General features: G+C 51.6%; 1 protein-coding gene across 1 annotated transcript in view; it reads left to right on the top strand.

Moving 5' to 3' along the window:
* LOC146232819 (uncharacterized) overlaps positions 1-22,730 on the top strand; it is a gene marked incomplete at its 3' end in the record, with an annotated part of 272,531 nt that overhangs the window by 67,598 nt on the left and 182,203 nt on the right. Inside the window, exon 6 of the mRNA XM_084690016.1 lies at positions 538-650. Coding sequence (XP_084546142.1) covers positions 538-650 — 113 coding nt within the window. The remainder of the gene's footprint in view (positions 1-537; positions 651-22,730) is intronic.

The following is a 22,730-nucleotide window of genomic DNA, read 5'->3' as shown; positions in this document are numbered from 1 at the left end:
GGAGAGAGAGGCAGGCAAGGGAGAGGAAAAAAACAAAAAAAACCTGCACAGAAGACTTATTCCCTCAATTTAATAGCGGACCGAGGTGTTTCTCCTGCATCATCAGATCAATGAAAAGTAAATAGCCCACAGTTCTTGTTTCACAGTGTCGTATTGATCTTTCCTCAAGCTCGGCTTGCCTTTCCCTCGCGTCCCCTGTCTCTCAACCCCAGGGAGCGGACTGATTGCCATAGATTGGACAAGCTAACAAGCGCATGATGAGGAACCAGGCTCTCTCTCTTCTTCTTGTTGTTTCATTTTTTTTTTCCTTTCGAGGCACTGGCATGTACACACACGCACACACAAACACGGGATGTACACAGTTCTGCACCATAAAGGAATATCGCCTTCCCCTTGTTCTCTCCTTCATTTTGGGTCTTGATCTGCCGTGAAAGGGAGAGCCCATGTCTCATTGGATGCGTGTTGCCAAACTGATGGGATACCAGCTGAACGACTCTGGGATGGTACTCACCTCACTCTCAACTTATCTCCTTCCAGCTGGCGCCACGTTTGTTCCAGAATCTTCCGGCATCTCGGAAAATATGTCAGGTGGCCTGCGGCGAGCGGCACAGTCTCTTTGCCCTGGAGGATGGGAGCGTGGCAGCCTGTGGGTGAGTTCCATGTTGGCGTTATAGTTTTGCTAAGTGGTGGTGTAGACTGTAGATGGGGGAGAGTCTAGCCCCTCCCCAGCCCTCTGATATCACAGCATAGGGAAATGAGCTTTAGGGAATCAGTCCAAGACTTGTGTGTCGTGCTGTTTGTGTGCGGACGGGGGAAAAAATCCTTGTTTCAACCTTGCTCTGTTTGTGTTTGTCAGTGTGTGTGCTTCTGAGGGTGTGTGTGTGTGCGGGTGTGTTTGTGTCTGCTCTGCATGTGATGTTGTAATAAATCTTGTTGAGTCTCAGCAAGAGCAGTTGGTCTGCTGTGTGGCCGGGGATCAATATCGTGTGTTTATTGAATCCGATAGCACGGTTTCTGGAGCAGTGGGACAAACCATCTGGAATAAGTGATCAGTTTAGTTTTTAAGGCTCATTACCAACCTGGGAGGCAGTATAGATCTGTTTGCAAACATCCAACCCTTGTATTAGAGCAATCTGCACACCATACACAAGATTCGATTTCCTCATCTTACTGTTACTCTTAGCTTTAAATGCTATTTATTTTGTGGAATCAGACCATATATTTTGTTTTTGAAAATGCTTTTTTCTTGTATATACAGTCTTGGAACACAGTTGTAGTCGATGTAGATTACATTAAGCCACTGTACATTAACACCTATTTGTTAAAATATCTTTGAAATATGTATTTTTCACAACGAGCCAATCACTGTCGTCTCCTCAGCTCTCATGATTTCAGTACGACTCACAACAGTAGTGAGGGAATCCCCTTCACCTGTTCAGAACCACCACCACCCCCCCCCCCCCCACACACACAAACACGTGCGCACACACACACACACATACTGTTTGCATGTGATATTTTAGGCATCTCTGCGAGGGATGACACTTCTAACTAGGCCTATTAGGTAACCCCCAGGGCGCCCTCAGCGCTGATTTGAGCTCCATTAATTTTCTATCACGGCGTGCTAAAGATGTGCCCCGCCATGACTCTTCACCTGTCTCGTCGAGTCTCGCAAAACAATTGTTTTTTTTATTTTATTTTCTTTTTCTCCTTCGTCATGTTGCAGGATTTAGCGGGACCCTATGGGATCTCATTTATTATTTGCTGATATTGATCTGTCAGGGTCCGGCGTGGCGGGGCTGGGCTGTGTTGACTCTGGCCTGCCCTTTGGCTGCTTGACTCCATCACACTGCCTTAGACGTCGGGGATCGACGTCCGTCCTTATCAAACAGTCTCCCCCCTTTTTCCCCGTTGGCCTGCCTGCTAGCACGATGATGAGGGAGATTGGTGTGAGGTTGTGTGATTCATGACGTGGGGAGAGATGATTTAGACGTCAACACACACACACACACACACACACACATGCACACAGCGTTCCCTCCCTCTCTCCCTTCACACTCTCGCACGCCCCGTTCTCACTGTCCAAGGGAAATCAAATTGCAGTTAGAAAAAGGAAAAAACAAATGGAGAAGGTCAGACATCACATCTATCACTGGCTGTGTCTGGGGTGAGTAAATAACAGAGGGGACAGCAAAGGGCATGACTGTGAAACCAGCACATCACCACAGCAGCCCATCAGACGGATACACTCGCAAACTGCAACAAAAAGACACAAGGCCATTTGTGTTTTCACAACCTCTGCCATCTCTTTTACAATCAAACATCTCAGTTTTTTTTTCACCCAACGTCATCCTCCTTTTTCTTGGTCTTGTTTGATCGTTGCAGATTCTGGTTGGAAATGTCTTCAACAGCTGACGGACTCCTGATTTTGATTCAATTTCATCAAACGTTTAGCCTTTATTTAGTTTGCTGTCTGCTGTCTTCATACTGGCTACTTTTAATGGCTCCTGTGTTTACTGCCATGCATGTCTAGCTAACTCAAATACCCCTTTCAAAATCTCTTTAAAAGCCTCATGAACAGAGTTGATGTTTTACTGATGGGAAAATGTCCCTTGCAGATGGACAGAGTAAAAGGCCTGAGGGAGACGGCGTTGAGTTCAAACCCAGATGTGCCGTCGGTGAAAGGAGATTCAGTCCTAAGAGTAGCGGTGTGGGTGCTGTTGCTACACAAATAAACACACACACACACACACACACACACGCACACGAGTCCCGGGACTAATAAGCGCCTTCCCACAGGCTTCTTGCAAGCCCACTACCTCCGAGTCAGTTAGGGCTGTCCCAGACTTAATTGGTATTTAATGTGCTGTCTAAACCTTGGAGGTCAGACTGGGTTGTGTGTGTGTGTGTGTGTGTGTGGGGGGGGGATGTTGTGTAAGTGCGTGTGCGTGGGGTGGTGTGTGTGTGTGTGTTGGGTGGGCCGGAGGAGAAGGGACAGGTGGATGATTAAAATCAATAGGGAGGTAGAGATGGAAAGGAGGATCAAGTCAGGCAGGGACATCCGCTGATGATGATGATCCGCTCGATGATGAACGATGAACGATGGCTTCTGACAGAAGGTTGTCAAGGACGGCCGTTTTCTTTTACAGTGGTGCTTGTGATAATGTTATACCTGCTCTCAATGGCCCGGAACATGAACCGCTGGTTGATGGTATTAGAACGGCGGAATGTTCCTCCAGCCAACCCACACGTGTCTCCTCTGCTGGACTGTAAAGGCCATTTCACAGACCACTGTCTTGTCATTGTTGAGTTTGGCCATCCTCTCTGAAGCTCTTTTTCCGTTTCCATGTTTCATCCAAGAGCGGAGGCCCGGGTGGAGGTCGGAGAGGAGGCCGGGATGATGAGGAAACAGGGTGGGGTGTATTTTCCACTGCCTCCGCCTGCATTTTGCTCTCATCGTTTGCCTCTGGCCCCTACTTCAGGCTCTCTGCCTCCCCTTCTGCCACGGCCCCCTACATCTGTTCCTGCCCCTGCATCTGTTCGCCGCCTCTGCCCCTGCATCTGCCTCTTCTTCTGCCTCCGCCCCCCCCCCCCCCGCCCTGCGTCTTTTCCTCTGCCTCTGTCCTGCGAATGCCATTATGAAAGCGCCATTATGATCTGCCTCTCAGATCCCAGCCAGAGGGAGCAGGGAGGAAGCTGCTCTCCTCTTCTCTGTCTCGTTCCATGCCACTTCCAAAACTCAATTGTCTGCCCTGTGCCAGAGACCACAGCCTGTGGAGAAGGCCCCCACAACTCTCTGCACTCCCCCCCCCAAAAAAAAAAAAATGAAAAGAAAGACATACTGGAGGAGAAATGAAGAGGGGTGGGGGGGTGAAATGGGAAAAGTAAGAGATCCCCGTCCTCTTGAGCTTTGGAGCGGTCCCTGGAGGATGGCTCAGTCCTGATGGTGCGAAAGCGCGCCAGCTGAGACTGCTGTGCAACGGCCAAAATGGACGCCGGGGCTCCACCATGACGGCCCTGCTCGTCTTCCTCACCGTCGGATCTCTGCTGTGGTTCGAACGGGAGAAGACCATCTTTGACGTCGTCTGCGGAGATGCAAATGCAAGAGAGAATGTGTATTTTCAATGGAGCGCCGCGTGTGTTCGTGTGTGTGTGTGTGTGTTTATGTGCGAGCGTGTGCGTTTTGAAATCGAATTCGACAAGGTTGTCTCGAAATGGCATGCGATAAAACGTGGTTTTTCCCCGAAAATTCACACTCATCAGAGCGGCTTGGTGTGTACACCACGTCTACAAATTGCGACGTATCCAAACGTTTTTTTTCCCTTCTTTTTTTAAACGCATCACAGTTGTCAATAACTATCAGGGGATGAGTCTGCTCTCTAACCATGCCAATCTGGTTTTGAAAGGAGTGCGCCGGTTTACGGCACGCCAACCCTCGCAGAGAGGAGACGTCTCGTTCCAGTGCTCTGGGAAAAGGGAAAACGCATCACGGCGCGTTAGCGATTTTGACGGCCGAAACGCCACGGCAACTAGTTGGATGTGACGCGAGGTGTGCCAGCAGTGTGCATGGAGTTCCGCTGTCACTAATTGGATGCTACCTGGCTTCACATCATAGCTGGATACGGCCCTGGCTCCGGCCCCAGCCAACAGTCAGCTCACTGGTGTTTCTGCCTGATTAATCTTAAAAAAGGAAAAACAAGCAGTGAAATGTCAGAAAAAGAAATCCCTCTGTGCACACACGCCCTTGGCCTGCTGGCAAGGTCTGCATGTTTTGATTTCTCCTGATGTCCCTGAAATCGATTTTCGGCCATGATTGCGCACTCTGAGGGTAATCAAAGGTTTTGAATAATTGCGGCGGAATGACTGTACAACATGGAATTACAGTGATAGGGAGTCCCGCAGCTACCCCTGCCTTGGGCAGACACACACACACACACACACACGCACATTACACACACACACACACATCTATAACATGTAAGCCCTAAGAACTATGACATCACAACATACCTCTCAAATGGTTCCCAGTTGTTTGGTCCCACGCACTTTGTTCAGGGGAATTGGGCCTGATGAACTGGCACTCTGTGCAGATCTGATCATGACAGAGGAAGCCGGGAGTGGTGGCTCACAGATCGGTCAGGCCAGGATTTTGTCCTTGACGAATAGTGCTCAGATGACTCATTTCATAAAGACAGAACCTTCTGTGTTTTGAAGAAAAGACACCCCCTGCTCCAACGCCAAGGCCTAGATAAAATAACGTGTCATTGTCGTCGATGTACGCGCGATCAAATCCGTGGCGGGAACGAAGCGTCGCGCTCCCTAAACGTCCGCCTGGAGGGAGGAGGTGAGCTTGTCGACTGCTCAGCTCCTCCCGTATTTAACCTCGCCGCCGACAGCGTCCTCGGGAAGCCGTTTTGTTGCCGTGATGCACGGTCGCCTCTGAGAGCAAGACATCATCGGCCGCCTCCCGCAAGCCGACTTTTTGTGTAGCCGTGAAATATGGTCCGTCATTTACCGCGGTAATGCATTACCACTGTTAGCCAGGGGAGAGCCAGATTGATTGGGGGACCTGGGAAGATTAATAAGGCGCACGGGGCAGTTATGACACCCATTGTTTCCCACATGCCCTGTAGAGGTGTGCTTCCCAAAATGCATCATTGTGTAAAATATTGACCTGGGGGTGTTTCATTACTCTCCACTATACGGACGGATGCTGCTAAACAGTAATAAACTGTTTCCCTCCCTCGTCTCTGTCTTGGAGAATACCAGCCGGCGAAAAAAGACTTGTCACATTGGACACAAGAATCCTGTCATTTACGGAGTAGAAGCTGGGGCAGAGGCTGGGGCAGAGGCTGGGGCATAGGCTGGGGCAGAGCGAAGCGAGGCCATGTCGACGGCGGCCGTGGCAGGCGTGACGCTAATAAAAGCGCCTGTCGGGCCGTCAGCCGCCAGGAGTCTCCCCCCCACCCCGACCCCCCCCGCCACCCCCGCCCCCGAGACAGGAGAGGCAGAAAAATGAGGAGGCCCTGGCGGAGCAGACGGGGCCGGAGCGCCGCTGTAACCTTGAGAAACCACATCAACCACTTCCTGTCGCTAACTGCGGACCACTCCACTGTACACGGACGCCATCTTGGTTCAGTCTGACGGTGGCTTTGATATACTGCTTCATGAGAAAAGGGGGGTTGGGTGAGAGAGGCGGCGCAGCCGTAAAAACGTCAATTGAGCCGTTGCCTCTGTGGTGAGCGCGGGGCATTACTATGCTGTCTGAGGGCTCCTGACATTTTGACCAAGAACTGCAGCCATTAACAAGGTCTAATGAGAGAAGGCCGAACCTCCCGTTGTCTTTCACATCCCACTCAGCAGAGTCGGAAGCTTCCAGAAAATTGTCTAAACAGCAACCCAAAACAAACATCCGAGCGAGCGGAGCCCAGAGGCATGCAGAAATACTGACACAAAATGACAGGAAATGGGAGCACGGAGATTACATGAATCACCCCTCTCTCTCTCTCTCTCTCTCTCTCTCTCTCTCTCTCTCTCTCTCTCTCTCTCTCTGTCTCTGTCTCTGTCTCTCTCTGTCTCTTTCTCTCTGTGAGCCGCCCCCCGCTGACTCCCTCACTCTGCCTCCGACTCACGTGGAGCCTCAAATGGAGGCAAATCACACATCCACTCAGTGAGAGGAGGGGGGGTGGGGGGGGGAAGAGAAAGAGAGAGAAGATCTTGCCTTTCACGTCCCGGGTCTCAAATGGAACATCTCGGAGCCAATGGCAGTGTTTGGTGCCATCCAAAGGAGCCCAGCTTGAGGCTGCCGTTTATTCCCGAGCGCGGATCATTCTAGACACCCACTTACCACAGCCGAGCTGACATGCGGTTGTGTTCCCCGCTATTATGCAGCCTGGGCTGCTTCACCGCTCCGTAAGCCCGTGTGGTAGGTGAGAGGCGTAGGCTGTGCACATCAAGCTCCTGATCAGAACAAGGCAGGATCCATTCATTGTGACCCTTTTTCTTTTGTACACAGTCAATAAATCCACCAAGGCACAGGAAATACTTTACCAAAAGCAGAATTCATGACAAGATCGTTTCTAATGCTACAATGCTGATGGGAAACATTCAAACAAGCCGTTGGTTGACTGCTCAAAAGAACAACGGTTTTAAGCTCTGGTTACAAACATGAGGATGAGATGCTTAATCGAATTCAGCCATGATGAGGCGAAAGTGGAGCATTCAGTGTTCTTCATAAATAACCGTTGTGTCGAACAATTGGATTTGCCTCACGTGTTCCAAAACTCTGCGTTCTGGTGTGAAAATAAAAACAATGACCTACAAAGATTTGCTGCCATAAAGTGGAGATACAACGATGCCCCCATTCACGCAGCAAGAGCTCTCCCAATTAGTCAAATAGCCCAACATTTTTTGATGCTATCTAAATGAGCTTTCATGTTAGATTTCCTTATTTGTTTGGTTGCTGGAGGCCGAGCTTTGTTCGTCTCTATTTAATTTCCCTCCAAAACCTGTGTTGTTTATTCATTCTGGCTGCAGAAATGGCTTCTTGACCTTGATGATTATAGCGCGTAAGTGAATTGAAAAGGCATGGATACCCAGAATCCTGTGTGGTCGCTCGGCTCTGAGAGATCCTTCATCTTCCCTGCTGTGTAGCCTGGCGCCGCACTACTCCTCCGTCTCTTGTTCCTCTTCTCTTCTTTTCATTATGTTAAGAGGGCAGAGGAGAGGTTTTTTGCCAAAGACCTAACTTCATCCCCCCCCCCCAAACACTCACACACACGCATAGTTCTACAACTAATATTCATTCCGCCAAATAGAAGCAGGGTACGTTATTGTAAGTCAATTTAGGTGCTCGTGTGCAGGTCTGTGGGGGATTTCATTACTGAGGAAACAAAATGTGTGCCATACCCCGATGCAATCCTTAAAACAAGTCTCCGAAAACAAAAATAATTGAGTTGCACATCCTTCTCTTCCCCCTCTGTCTAGGCCCTCTTCCTGCAGCCTGCTTTTTGCTCTCCATCTCTGCTCTCCTCTCACAGCCGTATAACTTTGGCACCTGTAAAATGTGAAAGTAATGACATCTATAGCGGATGAATGACTGAATGGCCCAGGGACAGGCTATAGAGCTGTGTTCACCTTGAGGTCACTCATTCGATTCAAGAGCAGCAAGGCAGTGATCAGAAATCATTTCCCTCTAATGGCAGAGTGGGAGACGAGGGGGGGGGGGGGGGGGTTGGGGCCGAGGGGGGTTTGGGGCCGGGGGGGGGGGTTGGGGCCGAGGCACAATGTGTTCCTCGGCCCCACAGTCGCCCCGGCTCCTGCTAACCACAGAAGAAACCATTACCACCTCAACCGCCGACACTGCCTTCTGCCGAAAGAACGGTGTCTCTGGGGGCGCTTGTGGCAGGAGAGGTGTGTGTGTGTGTGTCTCCAACCTGGCTGCTTATTCGTGCTTGTGATGATGCGAGTGTCTGTTTCCCTGTGTGTGTGTGTTTGCGTGCGTGTGTGCGTACACGAACAGCCGACAGCCATGCGTTCATTCACTTACCGCATCACACTACACTGTTGATTTTCCGGGTGTTCAGTCAGCGACACATTTCTCTATCCTGTGTTGTGGGCTTTATTGCGCCTGCACTGTGTGGCATTGATGTGCCTGCTGGAGGATTGTGTTGTTTTCCTTCCAGCCAGCGAGCAGGATCTATGACGTGTCAACACTTTACACTGACGCCCAGACGCAAACTGACAGGTACCGGCGATGTTTTTGTTTTGTTTTTGTGTTTGTCAGAACTGATCCCGCACACTCCATAGGCCAGCGTTCCCCTCCCAGAGTTCCCTGGCTCTCATCTCGGCCGCGCACTCACATATCATCCTCCACACAGCTGAACGATCAGCCGGTATTGGTCGAACAAGAAATACTGCAATGCTTTTCTTTTTTCGCCCCATGGCTTTTCATCACTTGCTCTGTTGTTGAGATCGGCGAGCCTGCCCAGGGCCAGAGGTCAATCACAGCCAATTGTCTTGCTTGGCACTGCTCCATGAGTCAGAGCAGAAGATACAATACTAGCTGAGGGATACAAAGTTGCTTGCCCTTTTTCAGAACCCGTTAGTGAGAACAGGTTGGTGATCATTAGAAATCGAGATTTTACAATTGGCTAAATAACCCACGTGCCTTCCGTGTTTTTAACGTTGCTTGGTATCATCGTTTTTTTTTTTTCCCTACTTTTTGTACCATAGGACAGTTGGCTGAGCGTAATTCAAACTGATATCTGGAAATGAATGAACTTTGTTCGTACAGTACTCTCTAAGCTGGATTTTCGGCGGCTTATGGACTTCCCATGGGATCAGTGTGGTACATTAAGCACAGTTGATACTGAATGTTGGACTGGAGTAGAGCAAGAAGCTGATAAACCAAAAAGTATGCATTAGCAGTCTCTCTTCTCTCCTTATGCGTAAACACGTTCGAAGTTCGCCAAACGGAGTATTTCAGAAAATAAACAGTTTTTTTTGTCCTTTCCAAAAGTCACGTTTGTATCTGTCCTTGCATTCAAAGTTTTGACATGCTCACAGATTAAACGCAATTGAACACAATGCGAAAACAAGAAGAAAAACAAGACAAGGAGATCTTTGGCTATCCATTGTTTGCCCCACGGCCTCTCTAGCTGTGAGACTCCCAGTGGGGGCCGCGGAGGGCTGGACAGGCGTGTGGGGCACCGCGGCCCAGAGAGGCTGCTGCCAACACAGAGGCCTCTGTGGTCCTCTCCTCTTCCAGCACATTCTTATGTAATTATCTGTGATAAACTCCTCTACAGTCAAGCCACAAATCCACATGTCAGTGGCTTGGCTTATAAAACAAACTAAAAAGCCACATGCGTGCGCACTTGCACACACACACACACACACACACTCTCTCTTTCTCTCGCTCATACTCTCCCTCCCTCTCACACACACACACACACACACACACACAGAGAGACACACAAAGAAAAACAAAAACTTTTTGCTGTCGCGACAAGAGCATTTGTTGTTTGACGCTGGCCAATCCTAGACCTAATCCCGGCTTCCAGAGAGACACACAGTGGAGTTCAGCAGACTGACTGGGCTGCTTTCTGTCGTGCCCAGCACTTTCCCCTCTCAGCGCTCGACTTCCCAAAAGCCCCTGTGACAAAAGAGGCTGCTGCTATGCCTCTCTGCTCCTGAGTGCCACAACAATCGCCGTCCACGCCTCCCGGAAAACGACATCCTGAAGTCAAATCCCCTCCAGGATAAGACCTTGCTCTTTTACCTCTCACACGGAGGATGATTCCTACCCACGTCTGTGGTTGTCAGATGCTGTATGTATGTCTGCATTTGAAAGTGCATGCTTTCGGGCGATGGAATCAAATTCTGCGGCCTGATCAAAGTCATGCTAACAATGGTCTTCTGTGTGAAACCTGTGGTTTGAAGATTGTTATTTTTTTTTGATCTTCATTTTGCTTTGTGTTTATTTTATATTTCTTTTTTTTTCCCTTTTCTTTTTTTTACCGATGCCAACAGGGGCATGAGATGACAGCGGTGCAGGGGAAGAGTGAAGGCTTTGCCAGCGGGAGGAGAGAGGGCGAAAATAAGAGAAGGGGGGGATTTCATTAGCATAAGCAGCAGGCTGTCCGGACCTTTCTGGAGTGGTGTGTTTACACCATCGAGCTTGGCAAGAAACCTCTCATTTCATAGACTTTATTAAGAAGGCCAGGCGGCACATGCAGGATTTGTGATATTGCTTGTGTGTGTGTGTGTGTGCATTTGTTATATGTCTGTTGTGTGTGTGTGTGTGTGTGGGGTCTGGATGGGGGTTGGCACAGGCGGCGTGGTCGCGTCCGACTACTTTTACATGTTTGTGTTTTGGCTTAAGTGCCCTTTAAAAGCAGTGGAATAGAAAGTGCATTCATAGGCAATCCCCAGGAATGATCCCGTTTCAAAGGCGAGCAGAATAGCCCTCTTTGTTGTGCCATGGCCCCTTTCATCCATCTTAGGTCATTTTCACAGAGCAAACAGGGAGACTCATTATCAATCTGCACCTGAGAGGTCAGCACCTGAACCCCCCCCCCCCTCCCCACACCCCTCGCTCTCTTCCCTCCATCCTGCCCTTCCCTCCCTCCCTTGCCATCCCCGGTCCGCGGTCGGGTTTATTAGCGCAGAACATCTTTTCCAGTGACTGAGCTAGCCCTTATTGTCTCCAGTGGTCAGGGTCAAGTCAAGGGCGCTCAGCCTAGATTGGAATCATTTGTCACACGGTCTCGGCGCGGAGCTGATGTGAGCAGAGGCTGGTCGGTGCGTTCTCCCTCCGGTTCCCAGCGCCACCTCTGACATCAGGAGAGGGGTTACAGCCACCAGACCACGCAGATGGCCCCGACATATTACACCACCACCGCCTGCCAACAAAAGACCTTTTCTCCATCTCTCTCTCTCTCCCCCTTTTATTTATATATTTTTTTTTTTTGCAAATTAGATGGAAGTGAAATGAGAGCCGTGTACTACATAAAGGATACATGCGCTGTGGGCAGTCAGCAGATATTGCTCTGAGTGTGGAATCCCCTCCCCCCTCCCCACCTCTCTTCTTTTGACAGTCTGAAATTGCCCCTTGAGTGACCGTGATAATCACCGCGCCTTGCAAGACAGGAAAGGAGGAGAGGAAAAATAAAGAAGGGAAAAAAAACAACAATTCAGTCGGAGGGCTCATTGCTTAACTGGTGTAACGGTGCAAAGTGTTGCAATTTGGTCAGAGAGCACAGACACACTGTGTCGTTTTTATATTTTTTTCCTTCCTCTCTTTTGGAAGCCTTCTCCATGGTCAGCAGGAGCTTGCGTGAACAATGGCCGCTGCTGAGGTAGCATGTGGAAGATGACTTTAATACACCATATAGAATGGCTTATTGCTTTGGTCAATAGGGCCGCGGTGAAGATGGTGCTGCCTGCCGCTTGGGAAGGTTAGAGCTGTCACAGGAACACAGTGACAGAGAGCCGGTTCCCTATTATGAGGTCCCTAATGGAAAAAAACTGACAAGCAAAGTTATAAAGGTTACATATGACACATACCTTGCCATTAAGCTTTAAATTAGTCCACATTCCACCCCCCCCCCCCCCCCCCCTTTCACATCCACGCTACTACACGCTACAATGGATGTCTTACAGGTTCGCAAAGCTGCTATGACGTGACGTGCTATGAAGTGATAAACAGGTACACAAAAGACACAAAAGAACTGATGAAATGATGTTTTTCACCGGGTCGTGTAAAAGAAGGACTCGCCGGGGATCTGAGAGGTCGAGCGTCGGGACATTCTGCCTCGTTTTCCCTCCGAGGGGCCAAGTGTGGAGGTGAAGGTCAGGGAGAGACTAAGCACACAGCTCATAAACAGCACAGCTGGAGGAATCATTGAAATATGGCCCTTTGTTTTCTCTGGCCTGTAATTGGTCCGGGAGATCTCGCTCTCTCTCTCCCCCCCCCCCCCACCCCCTCCGTCTCAACCTCTCTCGCTCTCCCCTCTCTCCCCCCCCCCCTCCGTCTCAACCTCTCTCGCTCTCCTCTCTCTCCCCCCCGTCCGTCTCAACCTCTCTCGCTCTCCCCTCTCTCTCCCCCCCCCCCTCCGTCTCAACCTCTCTCCGCTCTCTTGCCCCCTGTCCATGTGTTCTGCAGTAGTCTGCTCAGTGAGCTAGAGATGCTAGTGGACGCACACGGAAGGAGCTAATCACCCGGCAGAGGTCAAAGGGCACCGCTGAGATTGCAGGCACACAGTACAAACAGAAAGTTGGAGAAACCAACTGGATGGATGGACGGTTCGAATGAAACATGGTCAACGTGTTCTCATCGTCAATCATTACAATCCTCAAGGTTGCCTAATACCACTGGGCTGGATACTCGCGTCTTTGTATTTGAGGCTCCGAGAAGTTAAATTCTCAACTAAACCTAGAAATTGACCCCAATAGCTCCCACGGTTTACGTTATTAGCAAGTCGTTTTTTATACCTCCTCCCTGGGGAGTAGGTCAGGTCAACCCTCTATGGTACCTGTGTTGTGGTTTCTTAACCAAACAAGGCCAGGGCATTCAAAGTCTGGATGTCGACAGTTTACCGCGGCGTAGTGTAGAATCTGTTCGCGGCATAATTGCTTCAGACAAGAGTGTCGCCCCCAGAAACGGCTCACCTCTCTCGTTATTAATCCTGACCCAATCAGCCCTCCGGGTTGGCCCGGGTCACATGACCCAGGTCCAGGATCGCTCAGGTGGGGTCGGGTTCAACAGATGTAGGGGTCGCGTCGGGGTTGCGGCGCTCGCGGCAACATGCGTGCGTCTGGTTAAGGAGCTTAGCTTGACAGGGTACGAGGGAAGGGAACGCAATGCATACCTTCACACCCAATTGCCATTAAAGTAGACGAGCGATAGCTGATGAACTCCTACAGCCACCGTGTCTATGAACTTTACCACGCAGTCGACCTTCGTGGGTGATAATATCCCCAGTTTGACATGAGAAAATATGCTCTGGTATGTAGATTCAGTATGGGGTGGAAGACTGCTGTGTACATCTGTCAGTCCTGCCTGTGTTACTGGCTGCCATCGCAGCATGTTCATTTTCATTAAGGTGATGGTTGCGGAACCACCTCTTAAAGGATTATCCATGTGGAAGAGACCAGACTGCAAGCATGAGGATCTGTTAGCAGACGAGAGAGAGAGAGAGAGAGAGAGAGAGAGAGAGAGAGAGAGAGAGAGATAGAGAGAGAGATAGAGAGAGAGAGAGAGAGAGAGAGAGAGACACTGTAACAGGAGATCCCGGCTGAGATAGAGGAGGCTTTGGCGTATAATTGGCATGTTAACCCAGATGATTCTCTCTGATCTGTGCAAACATCAGGGCTCGCCCTCGCCAGGCGAGGGCTTACAGACGGCAGATATGTCGCGGTGCACCGTGGGATGCCGGATGTGAGCAAGGCCTTCTGGTGCGAGCGCCGTGTCGGGGATTCAGGTTGGATTTCCGCAATGTGTGTTTTGTGTATGTATCCTTGTGAAGGTCTTGCATTGCACAGAAGTGATATAACCCCCCCCCCCCCCTCCCCACCTCACAAAATGAAACAACCCTTGTTGAAGTGGAGCATCCAACTGGATTCTTACTAAACAATGCATACTCTTGTTTTTCACCTTCACATAAAGACCTACATACATAGGCTTGTTTACATGCACGCATTTGGAATCCTGTGATCATCTCCAGCTATTGTTATCGTGTTGAGATTTGAAATGCCATCCCGCGTCGTGAAAACTGAAAACGTGATTTTTTTTCTCTCGTTCCTTCCTTTTGGTTTGGTAAACCTTGTCAATGCAGTCATCCTCTGCTCTTAAACCTTGTCACCCACACCTTGAAAGGGGATCGAGGAGATGTGAAACCTTCTCTCCTCTGGCGAGTGTGCGTTAACCGCTGAATGAGAGAGGAGATCCGCTCCTTGCCTCGGCCGCCTCCTAAGCCCTATTGATCAGTGGGCGTTTTTTTTCTCTCTCTCTCTCTCTCTCTCTCTCTCTCTCTCTCTCTCTCTCTCTCTCTCTCTCTCTCTCTATCTCTCTCTCTCTCTTCTCTTTTTTCTTTGGGCCTCCATTTTTTTCAGTCGCTAAGCTTGCATCAATTCATCTTAATCTGTTTGCTCCTTAAACCGGGAACAAGGCGTGTCTTGTTCCCGCGGTAGGAGTCTGGGCGGCTGGCTTCCCCTAACATCCTGCTCCCTCTTCTCCTGGGTGGCAACAGGAGGCTTTTCATATTGAATCAAGTGTTATTGAGTCCCCCCCCCCCCCCGCCCCCTCCTTGCTGCACACCTCTCTTCTCTCCCTCCCTTCTCTCTCGCTCTCTCTCCTTTCTTCCCTCGGTCACTGGCAACAAAGCGCCCCTTTAATAACTGTGGGATTAGCGTCCAACCTTTTGCAGCCAGTCTGCAGACCTGCCTGTAATCTGACCTCATTACATCCCCTGTGACAAGCTCCAGGATCGCTCCGCAGTGACTAAACCTTATCCCCCCCCCCCCACCGCCCCCCCAAAAGGCCACCGAGAACGCGGGGGCGCTCATACCCCCCAAGACGACTCCCGCCCGGTCGTCCGTCGCCATACCTGTCCACCAAAGCATTCCATCCCCCTGTCCTCCCCTTAACCCCCCCCCCCCCCACAATCAGAGCCTGGCCCAGATGAATAGCTGTTTCTGGGGAGGTGTGGTGGTTAGGGTCCCTGGAGGTGGGGGGGGGGAGAGCCCCCCCAGCTGTGTGGTTCCATGGCCCGGTAATGTCACTGATAAATGTGGAATGGACGTGTTGTTCCTCCAGATCCTAATTTTCCGACAGGGGAAGGTCTGAGCCCCGAGGGCCTCTCCTGTATCAGCAGACACAGTGTTCTCTGTCTCTGTGCTGGCAGCAGGACTAACACACACCAGCCCCTCACAGGTGCCTCCGACTGACAGAGGACACCAAACAGATGGGGCCGAAGGCAAAACCGGTTGTTGCGTCGGAGAATACGAACGCGGTCGAGAAAATCTGCGAGCACGCCGGTTCAACTCCGACGCCCGTAATCACGGACGGACGGACGGACGGGGGACTGGATACATTTAATCGATGTTCCCTGGCATTTCAGTGAAACTTGAACTTTTTACATTTCCAAACCTGTTCACATTTGAACCCCCCCACCCCCCACCTCAGCTATTTCCATCCCCATTCCTGTGCCCAGGTCCTCCCCCCCCTACTCACACCCATATCTCTCCCAGCCCAGTTACATGATGACCTTTTACCTGGCTTGGTCGTCCCTGGGGCTGGGTCCCTAGCCCCAGTGGCCTCCCTCCAGCCCCCCCAGCCCTCCAGCCCCCCCAGCCCTCCAGCCCCCCCAGCCCTCCAGCCCCCCCAGCCCTCCAGCCCCCCCCCCAGCCCTCCAGCCCCCCCCCAGCCCGCGAGGGGCAGCCGCTGACAGCGAGCTGGCGTGCTGTCAGGCCCGGGCAGCGGCGTCCTGGGGCTCCCCGGCTGTGAGGAGAGGAGGAGGAGACGAGAGGCTGAGGCGAGGCAGGTCCATGACATCACCCCCATCAGGGCTGATTGGGCCGAGGGGTCTGTGCATGCGAGAGGCTGGCTGGCAGGCCCGGCCCGGACCCATATGCCTTTAATACTGGAACAGATGTGGAGCCTGGTCCTCTGACTCGCCGGCCCCCGCTTCCATCCCTCCCCGCCCGGCCTCCCACCCCCCGAGCGCCCCCTGCACTGCTCCTAGCCGGCCGCTAGCTCCCAGTCCTGAGTCACGCTCGGTGCATGCTAGTAAAACGGCTTTAATGGGAAACTAACTGGCATGCTCTGATGATTGGGAGGAGATGATTTCTATTTCAGATGGCGTTCCTCCAGAATTTCTGTGTGTCTCAGACAGAGATAATAAAAGGAGGACGGGGATCAAAGAAAAAAAGACACAAAAAAAAATGTTGGCGAAGGATACCTGAACTCACATCGAAGACATTTTTAGGGCATGCTGTATTTCATTTCAGGACAGACACCACTAAACCAGATTCGATAGTACAGTATTTGCGTCCCACTAGCAAATTGACAATTCTGTATTTGCTTTGTCATAAACGTCCGCGAATGCGGTGCCGTGATTTCCTGGCCAGCTTGTTACAGCAGCGCAGTAGCCTAGCAGAGCTGTAACGTGAAAGGCCTCTTCCTGTCACTTCTCAGTGCAGGACAGCACTGCCTTGGTCTCTACACTGGAGAGGAGCTGCTTCCTGTGTGTCCAGGTGTGTCTACAGGGCTGGTCCACAGCCCATTCCTTCAGCCCGAGCGGTCCTCGGCGAAGCTGGGCCAGGCCCCTGCTGATTGGACGTGTGATTGGTCCAGCTGCCTCGCTGCTCTTCAACGGAATGTGCGTGACAGTCGGCTAACGCTGCAGCGCCCGCCGGTCAGGTCTGTCAGCACGGGCCAGGCCCCTCCTCCCAGGGCCAGGCCCCTCCTCCCAGGGCCAGGCCCCTCCTCCCAGGGCCAGGCCCCTCCTCCCAGGGCCAGGCCCCTCCTCCCCAGCACGCTCACCGCCACATCACCACGCACAGATGACACTCAATCAGGGAGGGAAGGAGGGAGGGAGGACAGCAGGAAAGCAGCCGAGGAGACAGAAAGGGAGAAGGCAGAGCGAGGGAGTCAGGGGGCGAGGGATGGAGAGAGAGAGACGGGAGGGGCAGGGCGACGGCCGGGCCGGGCGTGAGGAGAGGGAGGGTGGGATGAGTCTTGATGGAAGCAGCAGGGTTTGAGTCATGTCTCCTCTCCACACGACTGCCAGAGCAGTAAAGCCGGCCAATCAGGGGCTGTGATCTCTAGTCTTTTTTTTTTGGGGGGGGGGGATTATGAGCCCCTCCTATTGGGCCGGACAAGGTTCCCCCCTGTCTAGGAGCATCATTGGAGTGGCCTATGAGATGTAGGAAGCAGGTTAATAGACACTAATCAGACATCTGTTGCAGAGTTGCTGTCCAACAATCTTCTCCCTGGATCTGCGCCCAGCAATTGATGACCACATTTTTTCCCCTTTCGACTCACCCATCCCTTCCCTCCCCTTCTCTCCGCACACACACTCATGCACTTAGGCACGCGCACACACACACACGTGTACGCACACTCACGCAAATGGGTCACCGCTGTGCCGGCAGGTGTGCACACGCACGCAAGCGTGCAAAAGCACAGGCGTGCGAACACGTGCGTGACCGCACACTCGTGACCGCACGCACACACGTGCACTTCATCGTTGCGGCGGCAGACTTTTTCAATTTGAAGTGCCACTTCTCGTGGAGGCTGGTGACAGATTTCGGAGCACAGTGATGACTCAGCGTGTCTCAGTGATGAAAAGGCCGCAGCCAGACAAGAGGCCAGTGTAATCCTCCCGGCTGAAGGACATTGAGCTACATCCTGGCTCAATCACCACTTCCTGCTCACGCAGCCAATAGCAGAGGCCGCATTCCTGTCTGACTGGAGGGATCAACTGGTGTCTCTGCGTGGTTGCTCCGAGGCCTGTAACCTGCTAAAAAATGATGCCACAAGCTGGAACTTTAGATCTTTCGTGGAGCGGACATGATTGGTTGGTAGTAAATGATGCACTTAAGCCTCTGTTGTTGTATAGACTATTTTTTGGTACTTCGGTCATCGAGTCACGGAATGTTTTGTGAACCGTCCATGAAAGTGGAATATTTTACGACCCATACCATGATTCCAGTTTATCCCTACGCAAGCAGTTCCTTCTATTGACTAATTGTCCAGAAGTTAAGGCTTTGTGTTACCCTCCAGAGCAGTCAATACGCTCTCTAACGATTGTGATGGTCCAAGCTACAGTACAACTTGCAGCCTGGACTATTGACTGTTTTCTCAGACAGGTTCAGAGGGCAAGAGTGAAGCTCCCTTTCCACCGGGTTATTTATGACTCCCCCCCCCCCTCCCCCCTCAAAGTTATTTTTCTTTCTGTGATTGCGGAGGGGTGTGTGAAATCTGACGTGTCGGTAGATTAGTCAGCCGGCCGTCAAGCGCACATGGTCAATTTGGTGTGATGAGAGGAACTGGATTGCACAGCTCTGGAGTCTCTCTGAGAGGCTCCTAAGGGGGAGGAGAGGGGGGGGAGGAGGGGGGAAGCCCCTTGCTTGCTCATACAAACACTCACACACACACACACACACACACACACTCACAGGCCTGCAGGTTGAGACTATCCACACACACACACAGTGCCAATGTGGTAGTCATTTTGGCCGCCAAAATCAAATTGGTGTGGAGGCGGCGGGGTGGGGGGGGGGGGGGGTTTCAATCGTTTCCACGTTTCTTAAGATAACATTATGAGAGGGAGGGAGATCGGTGGGGCCGGAGCAATCAAACACGTTATGTTTGGTGAGGTTTCTATGGAAGGAGAAATAATGGGGTCAGAGTAGGAAAGGTGAGGCGTGTGTTAGTGCGCCCCGAGGGGTTCAGCCACAGGACAGTGCCACTGCCTTTTGACTCTCCGCAGACCCGCCGAGTTCAGCGCTGTCAAAGGCAAGCTGTTAGAGGGACCTGTGGCCACTCCTCCAAGCAATTAGCGCAATTGGAGCTAATAACTTGGGGAATTACTAACAAAACAGAGAAAAAGACACCGGTAACTGAATCTAGTGCTAAAAGCACATGTTGAAGTGGTTATGTACACAGTTATCCTTTGAAAGCCTGCCGTATGAATGATGTGAATACATGAATATTAAGAGCTTGCCCACTGGACCACTTCTATTCGGGTGGTTACAGTGGAAGCTTCAATGCTATCTTTGACGGTCGTTATGCTAAGGTTTACGCTCTCGCGTGATGTGTGGGAGGAGGGTCGTTATAGAGTGCCTCGCGTTCACAGCTCTTTGTCGGAGGTGTTTGTAGGACAGGGGCGAGGTGAATGTGGGACGTGCCCCTCTAAAGGGTCCCGGAATGTTCTCGAATGGGCGAGGGGCGGTCCCCTCGTTCACACATGAGCTCTTCGGCCAGCCATGCCGAACCCCCCCCCGGCACCCTCATCTCCTCTCCCCGGCACCCTCATCTCCTCTCCCCTCCGTCAGAGAGAGAGGGAGCAGCAGAGTAATGGAGTGGGGAACATTAGGGTCAATGTGTCTAATACAGGGCTAATGGAGATCAGCCGGGCCCGGCCCACCTCCATCACATTAATACCGGAGAATAGCCGTTAAGGAGCCGGGAAAGGCAGAACCTTGCGCACTTCCGTTGAATTTCAAACACGCTCCTCATTTGCCTGCGTTGGGCCCTTCACACCATCAGGCCCCTTTTACCGTCAGGCAGTGGGGAAGATACGATACAGGCTTGTGTGTAGGCATGGCCTGTGTGTGTGTGTGAGTGTGTGTTTGAGAGGGAGACAGAGGGAGAGAAAGGAGAGACGGCGTGTTTGTTGCGTCTGCGTTAGCCGTTTCCCGGTCACACCTCGCTAAGCTTGTAAGGAGAACTTTGTCACCGTGGAGCATCCTGATTGTGCTGGCAGGGGGGGGGATCTCTGTGTTCAGCAGTCGACACTTCAGAGCCCTGCCGACCACAGTAGGAGCTGGGTCCAGGAGCCAGGAACTCTGGGACTTGGCGCCATGTTGGAAGCTCCTGTCACACTCCCCGTGTTTTGGCCTCGGTTTTCGCTTTCCTCTCGTTCTGCCGAGCGCTCTCTCACTTCCGACGTCAGCCATTTTTGAACCCTTTTCTGTTTTCCGCCTGTCTTCCCCAGAGTTTCTCGTTTTCCTTCCCTCTGTCTTCAATCCTCTCTCTCTCTCTCTCTCTCTCTCTCTCGCTCTCTCTCTCTCTCTCTCTCTCTCTCTCTCTCTCTCTCTCTCTCTCTCTCTCTTTCTCTTTCTCTTTCTCTTTCTCTTTCTCTTTCTCTTTCTCTTTCTCTTTCTCTTTCTCTTTCTCTTTCTCTCTCTCTCTCTCTCTCTCTCTCTCTCTCTCTCTCTCTCTCTCTCTGTCCCTCTCCACCTCACCTTTCTCCCTCGTTCCCTCTCTTTCCTCCCCCCTCTCCCGTGTTCCCGGGCCTTGATCGGTCTTACAGCTGAAGCCAATTCGGGTATGGGGATCAGATGATTTCAGCAGGAAAAAACTGCTCTCCTTTCTGCATATCGCTTTGAACCTTGCTATTTTCCCCGTTGCCTGTTTTTCAGTAATACCCTTAAAGAAATACACCATGGGAGGCAGAGAAGCCTTGGCCAGGGCTCTTGCTGACCTTTCTTAACCAGCTTGTAATACCAAATATATCCCTGTGCTGAACTTTGATTGGGTAATGCCCAGACCTTGTGTCAGGGCAAAGCAGGAAGTGAGAGAGTTTACTGTGGCTACTTTCCTCGGAGGCTTAAGGAAAAGCAAGCCATGCCATGCCTTGCAGTAAATGTTGTACTCTTTTAACCTTGCTGTTTACAAATGCGAGTGCATTGACGATGCTTTCACATGCGAAGGCCTTTAGACACGCAACGAGAGACCACCACCAGGGAGATTCTGATGACCTGTGGCCGTGATGTGGGGCGGGAGCCTCGTGTCCTGGGTGGCGGGGGGTCGGGGTCTGTGTCTGTGTAGGACAGGGCCGAGGTGAATGCGGGGCGTGCCCCTCTAGGGGTCCCGGCGAGTTGTCGAATGGGCGAGGGGCGGTCCCCTCGTTCACACATGAGCTCTTCGGCCAGCCATGCCGAACCCCCCCCCCCCGGCACCCTCATCTCCTCTCCCCTCCGTCAGAGAGAGAGGGAGCAGCAGAGTAATGGAGTGGGGAACATTAGGGTCAATGTGTCTAATACAGGGCTAATGGAGATCAGCCGGGCCCGGCCCACCTCCATCACATTAACACAGGGATGTGGCTGAGGTATGGCGATGGAGGACAATGGACTGGGCGGTAGCTGAAAGCCCGCCCGCCCGCCCGCCCGCCATTTTCATTTCCGCTAATTCAGTCATGTGGCTTGGAGTTAGAGTGCTGGCTTGCACGTTCCATCTCGCGCAGCTGAATTTGCACATGGATGTCGGTTCACCCATCCCCACACCCCGATAAAAGGAAACGAAAACACCCAGTCGTGGTATGTATTTTGAAAATTGAGGGTATTTGTGAAAATAGGGGAAGCAGAAGGTATGGACCTGAAATGCAACAGTCTCCATTCGCCCTGTCTCATGTAAAGTGTGTCGCTGCACGCCTGTGTTAAACAGAGGTCTCACCTCATAGGGCCGCTCAGGCATCGTCCCTCAACAGTAACTAGCAGGAAAGCCATTAGTCCAGATAGAGGTGTTATCAGGCCAGGGCAAGCAGGGCCGTGATGTATTGATCTGCTGCGGGGACGCTGAACAGAGAAGAAGGAGTATTTGCTTTAAAGTTCAATGGCTCTCCACTACTGTTAGCGTTGTGGCCACGGGAGCAATCGATATCTGGACAGGGACCTGTGTCATGAAGCACGCTCCCCATTTAGAAACATCATAATGCCACGCCAGATGCTGCTCCCCTCACCGGCCGTAGTACCCACACACACACACACACACTTCTTTGAGGCTGGGGTTTTCTCTTTTTTAAAGGCATGGTTTCAGTCTGGGATCAGCGTGAATTGTAATTATAGCTGATATCCATGGCTGGAAGGGAGAGATACAGAATAACACAGCGGTGTATAAAGCCAAACAGTCATTTGTGGCGGAGTTAGGTGTCACGAGGTAACTGATTATGGTGGAAACAGAGAAAAGGTGTTTCGGAGGCGGATGCGTCGTCCCTCTTCTTTCTTTTCTTTTTTGGTCCATGAAATAATAAAAGGGGAAAAAAACAGGAGACAAGGACGAGGCTCGGTGCATTTTGTTGGCGGCGGTTCAAGTGCTGAGGGGTGGGGAGGGGGGGGGGAATGGGTAGCGTTTGTTTCTAGTTCAAGGTGTGTAATGTACAGAGGCGTTCATACATAATGGCTTATTGTCAGGGGGTTAGTGTGAGGATATTAATGCCCTGGTTTGCTCCTGCTATTTTGCGCAGTGTCTCTCCCTGAAGGGAAGAGTAAAGGTATGCTGTTCTAAATACACCCCCCCCCCCAGCCCTCGTCTTTCAGGGACCACCCCCCCCCCCCTCCCCACCCCCCAGGCCCTGACTAGAGGTCAGTCTGTTTATCACGAACGCTGAACCCCATTTATGCCACCGTGTCTCCCCTCCTCTCCCCAGGACTTCATTACAATGCCCTCTACGTTAGTCAACATGGCTGCTCGGGCTCGACTCATTGTGCTGCCGACGTTC

Source organism: Hypomesus nipponensis, chromosome 24 (genome assembly GCF_054491055.1).
Source record: "Hypomesus nipponensis isolate SF chromosome 24, ASM5449105v1, whole genome shotgun sequence".
In the NCBI taxonomy this organism is placed as follows: domain Eukaryota; kingdom Metazoa; phylum Chordata; class Actinopteri; order Osmeriformes; family Osmeridae; genus Hypomesus; species Hypomesus nipponensis.
This window is presented reverse-complemented; position numbering and strand designations above follow the sequence as displayed.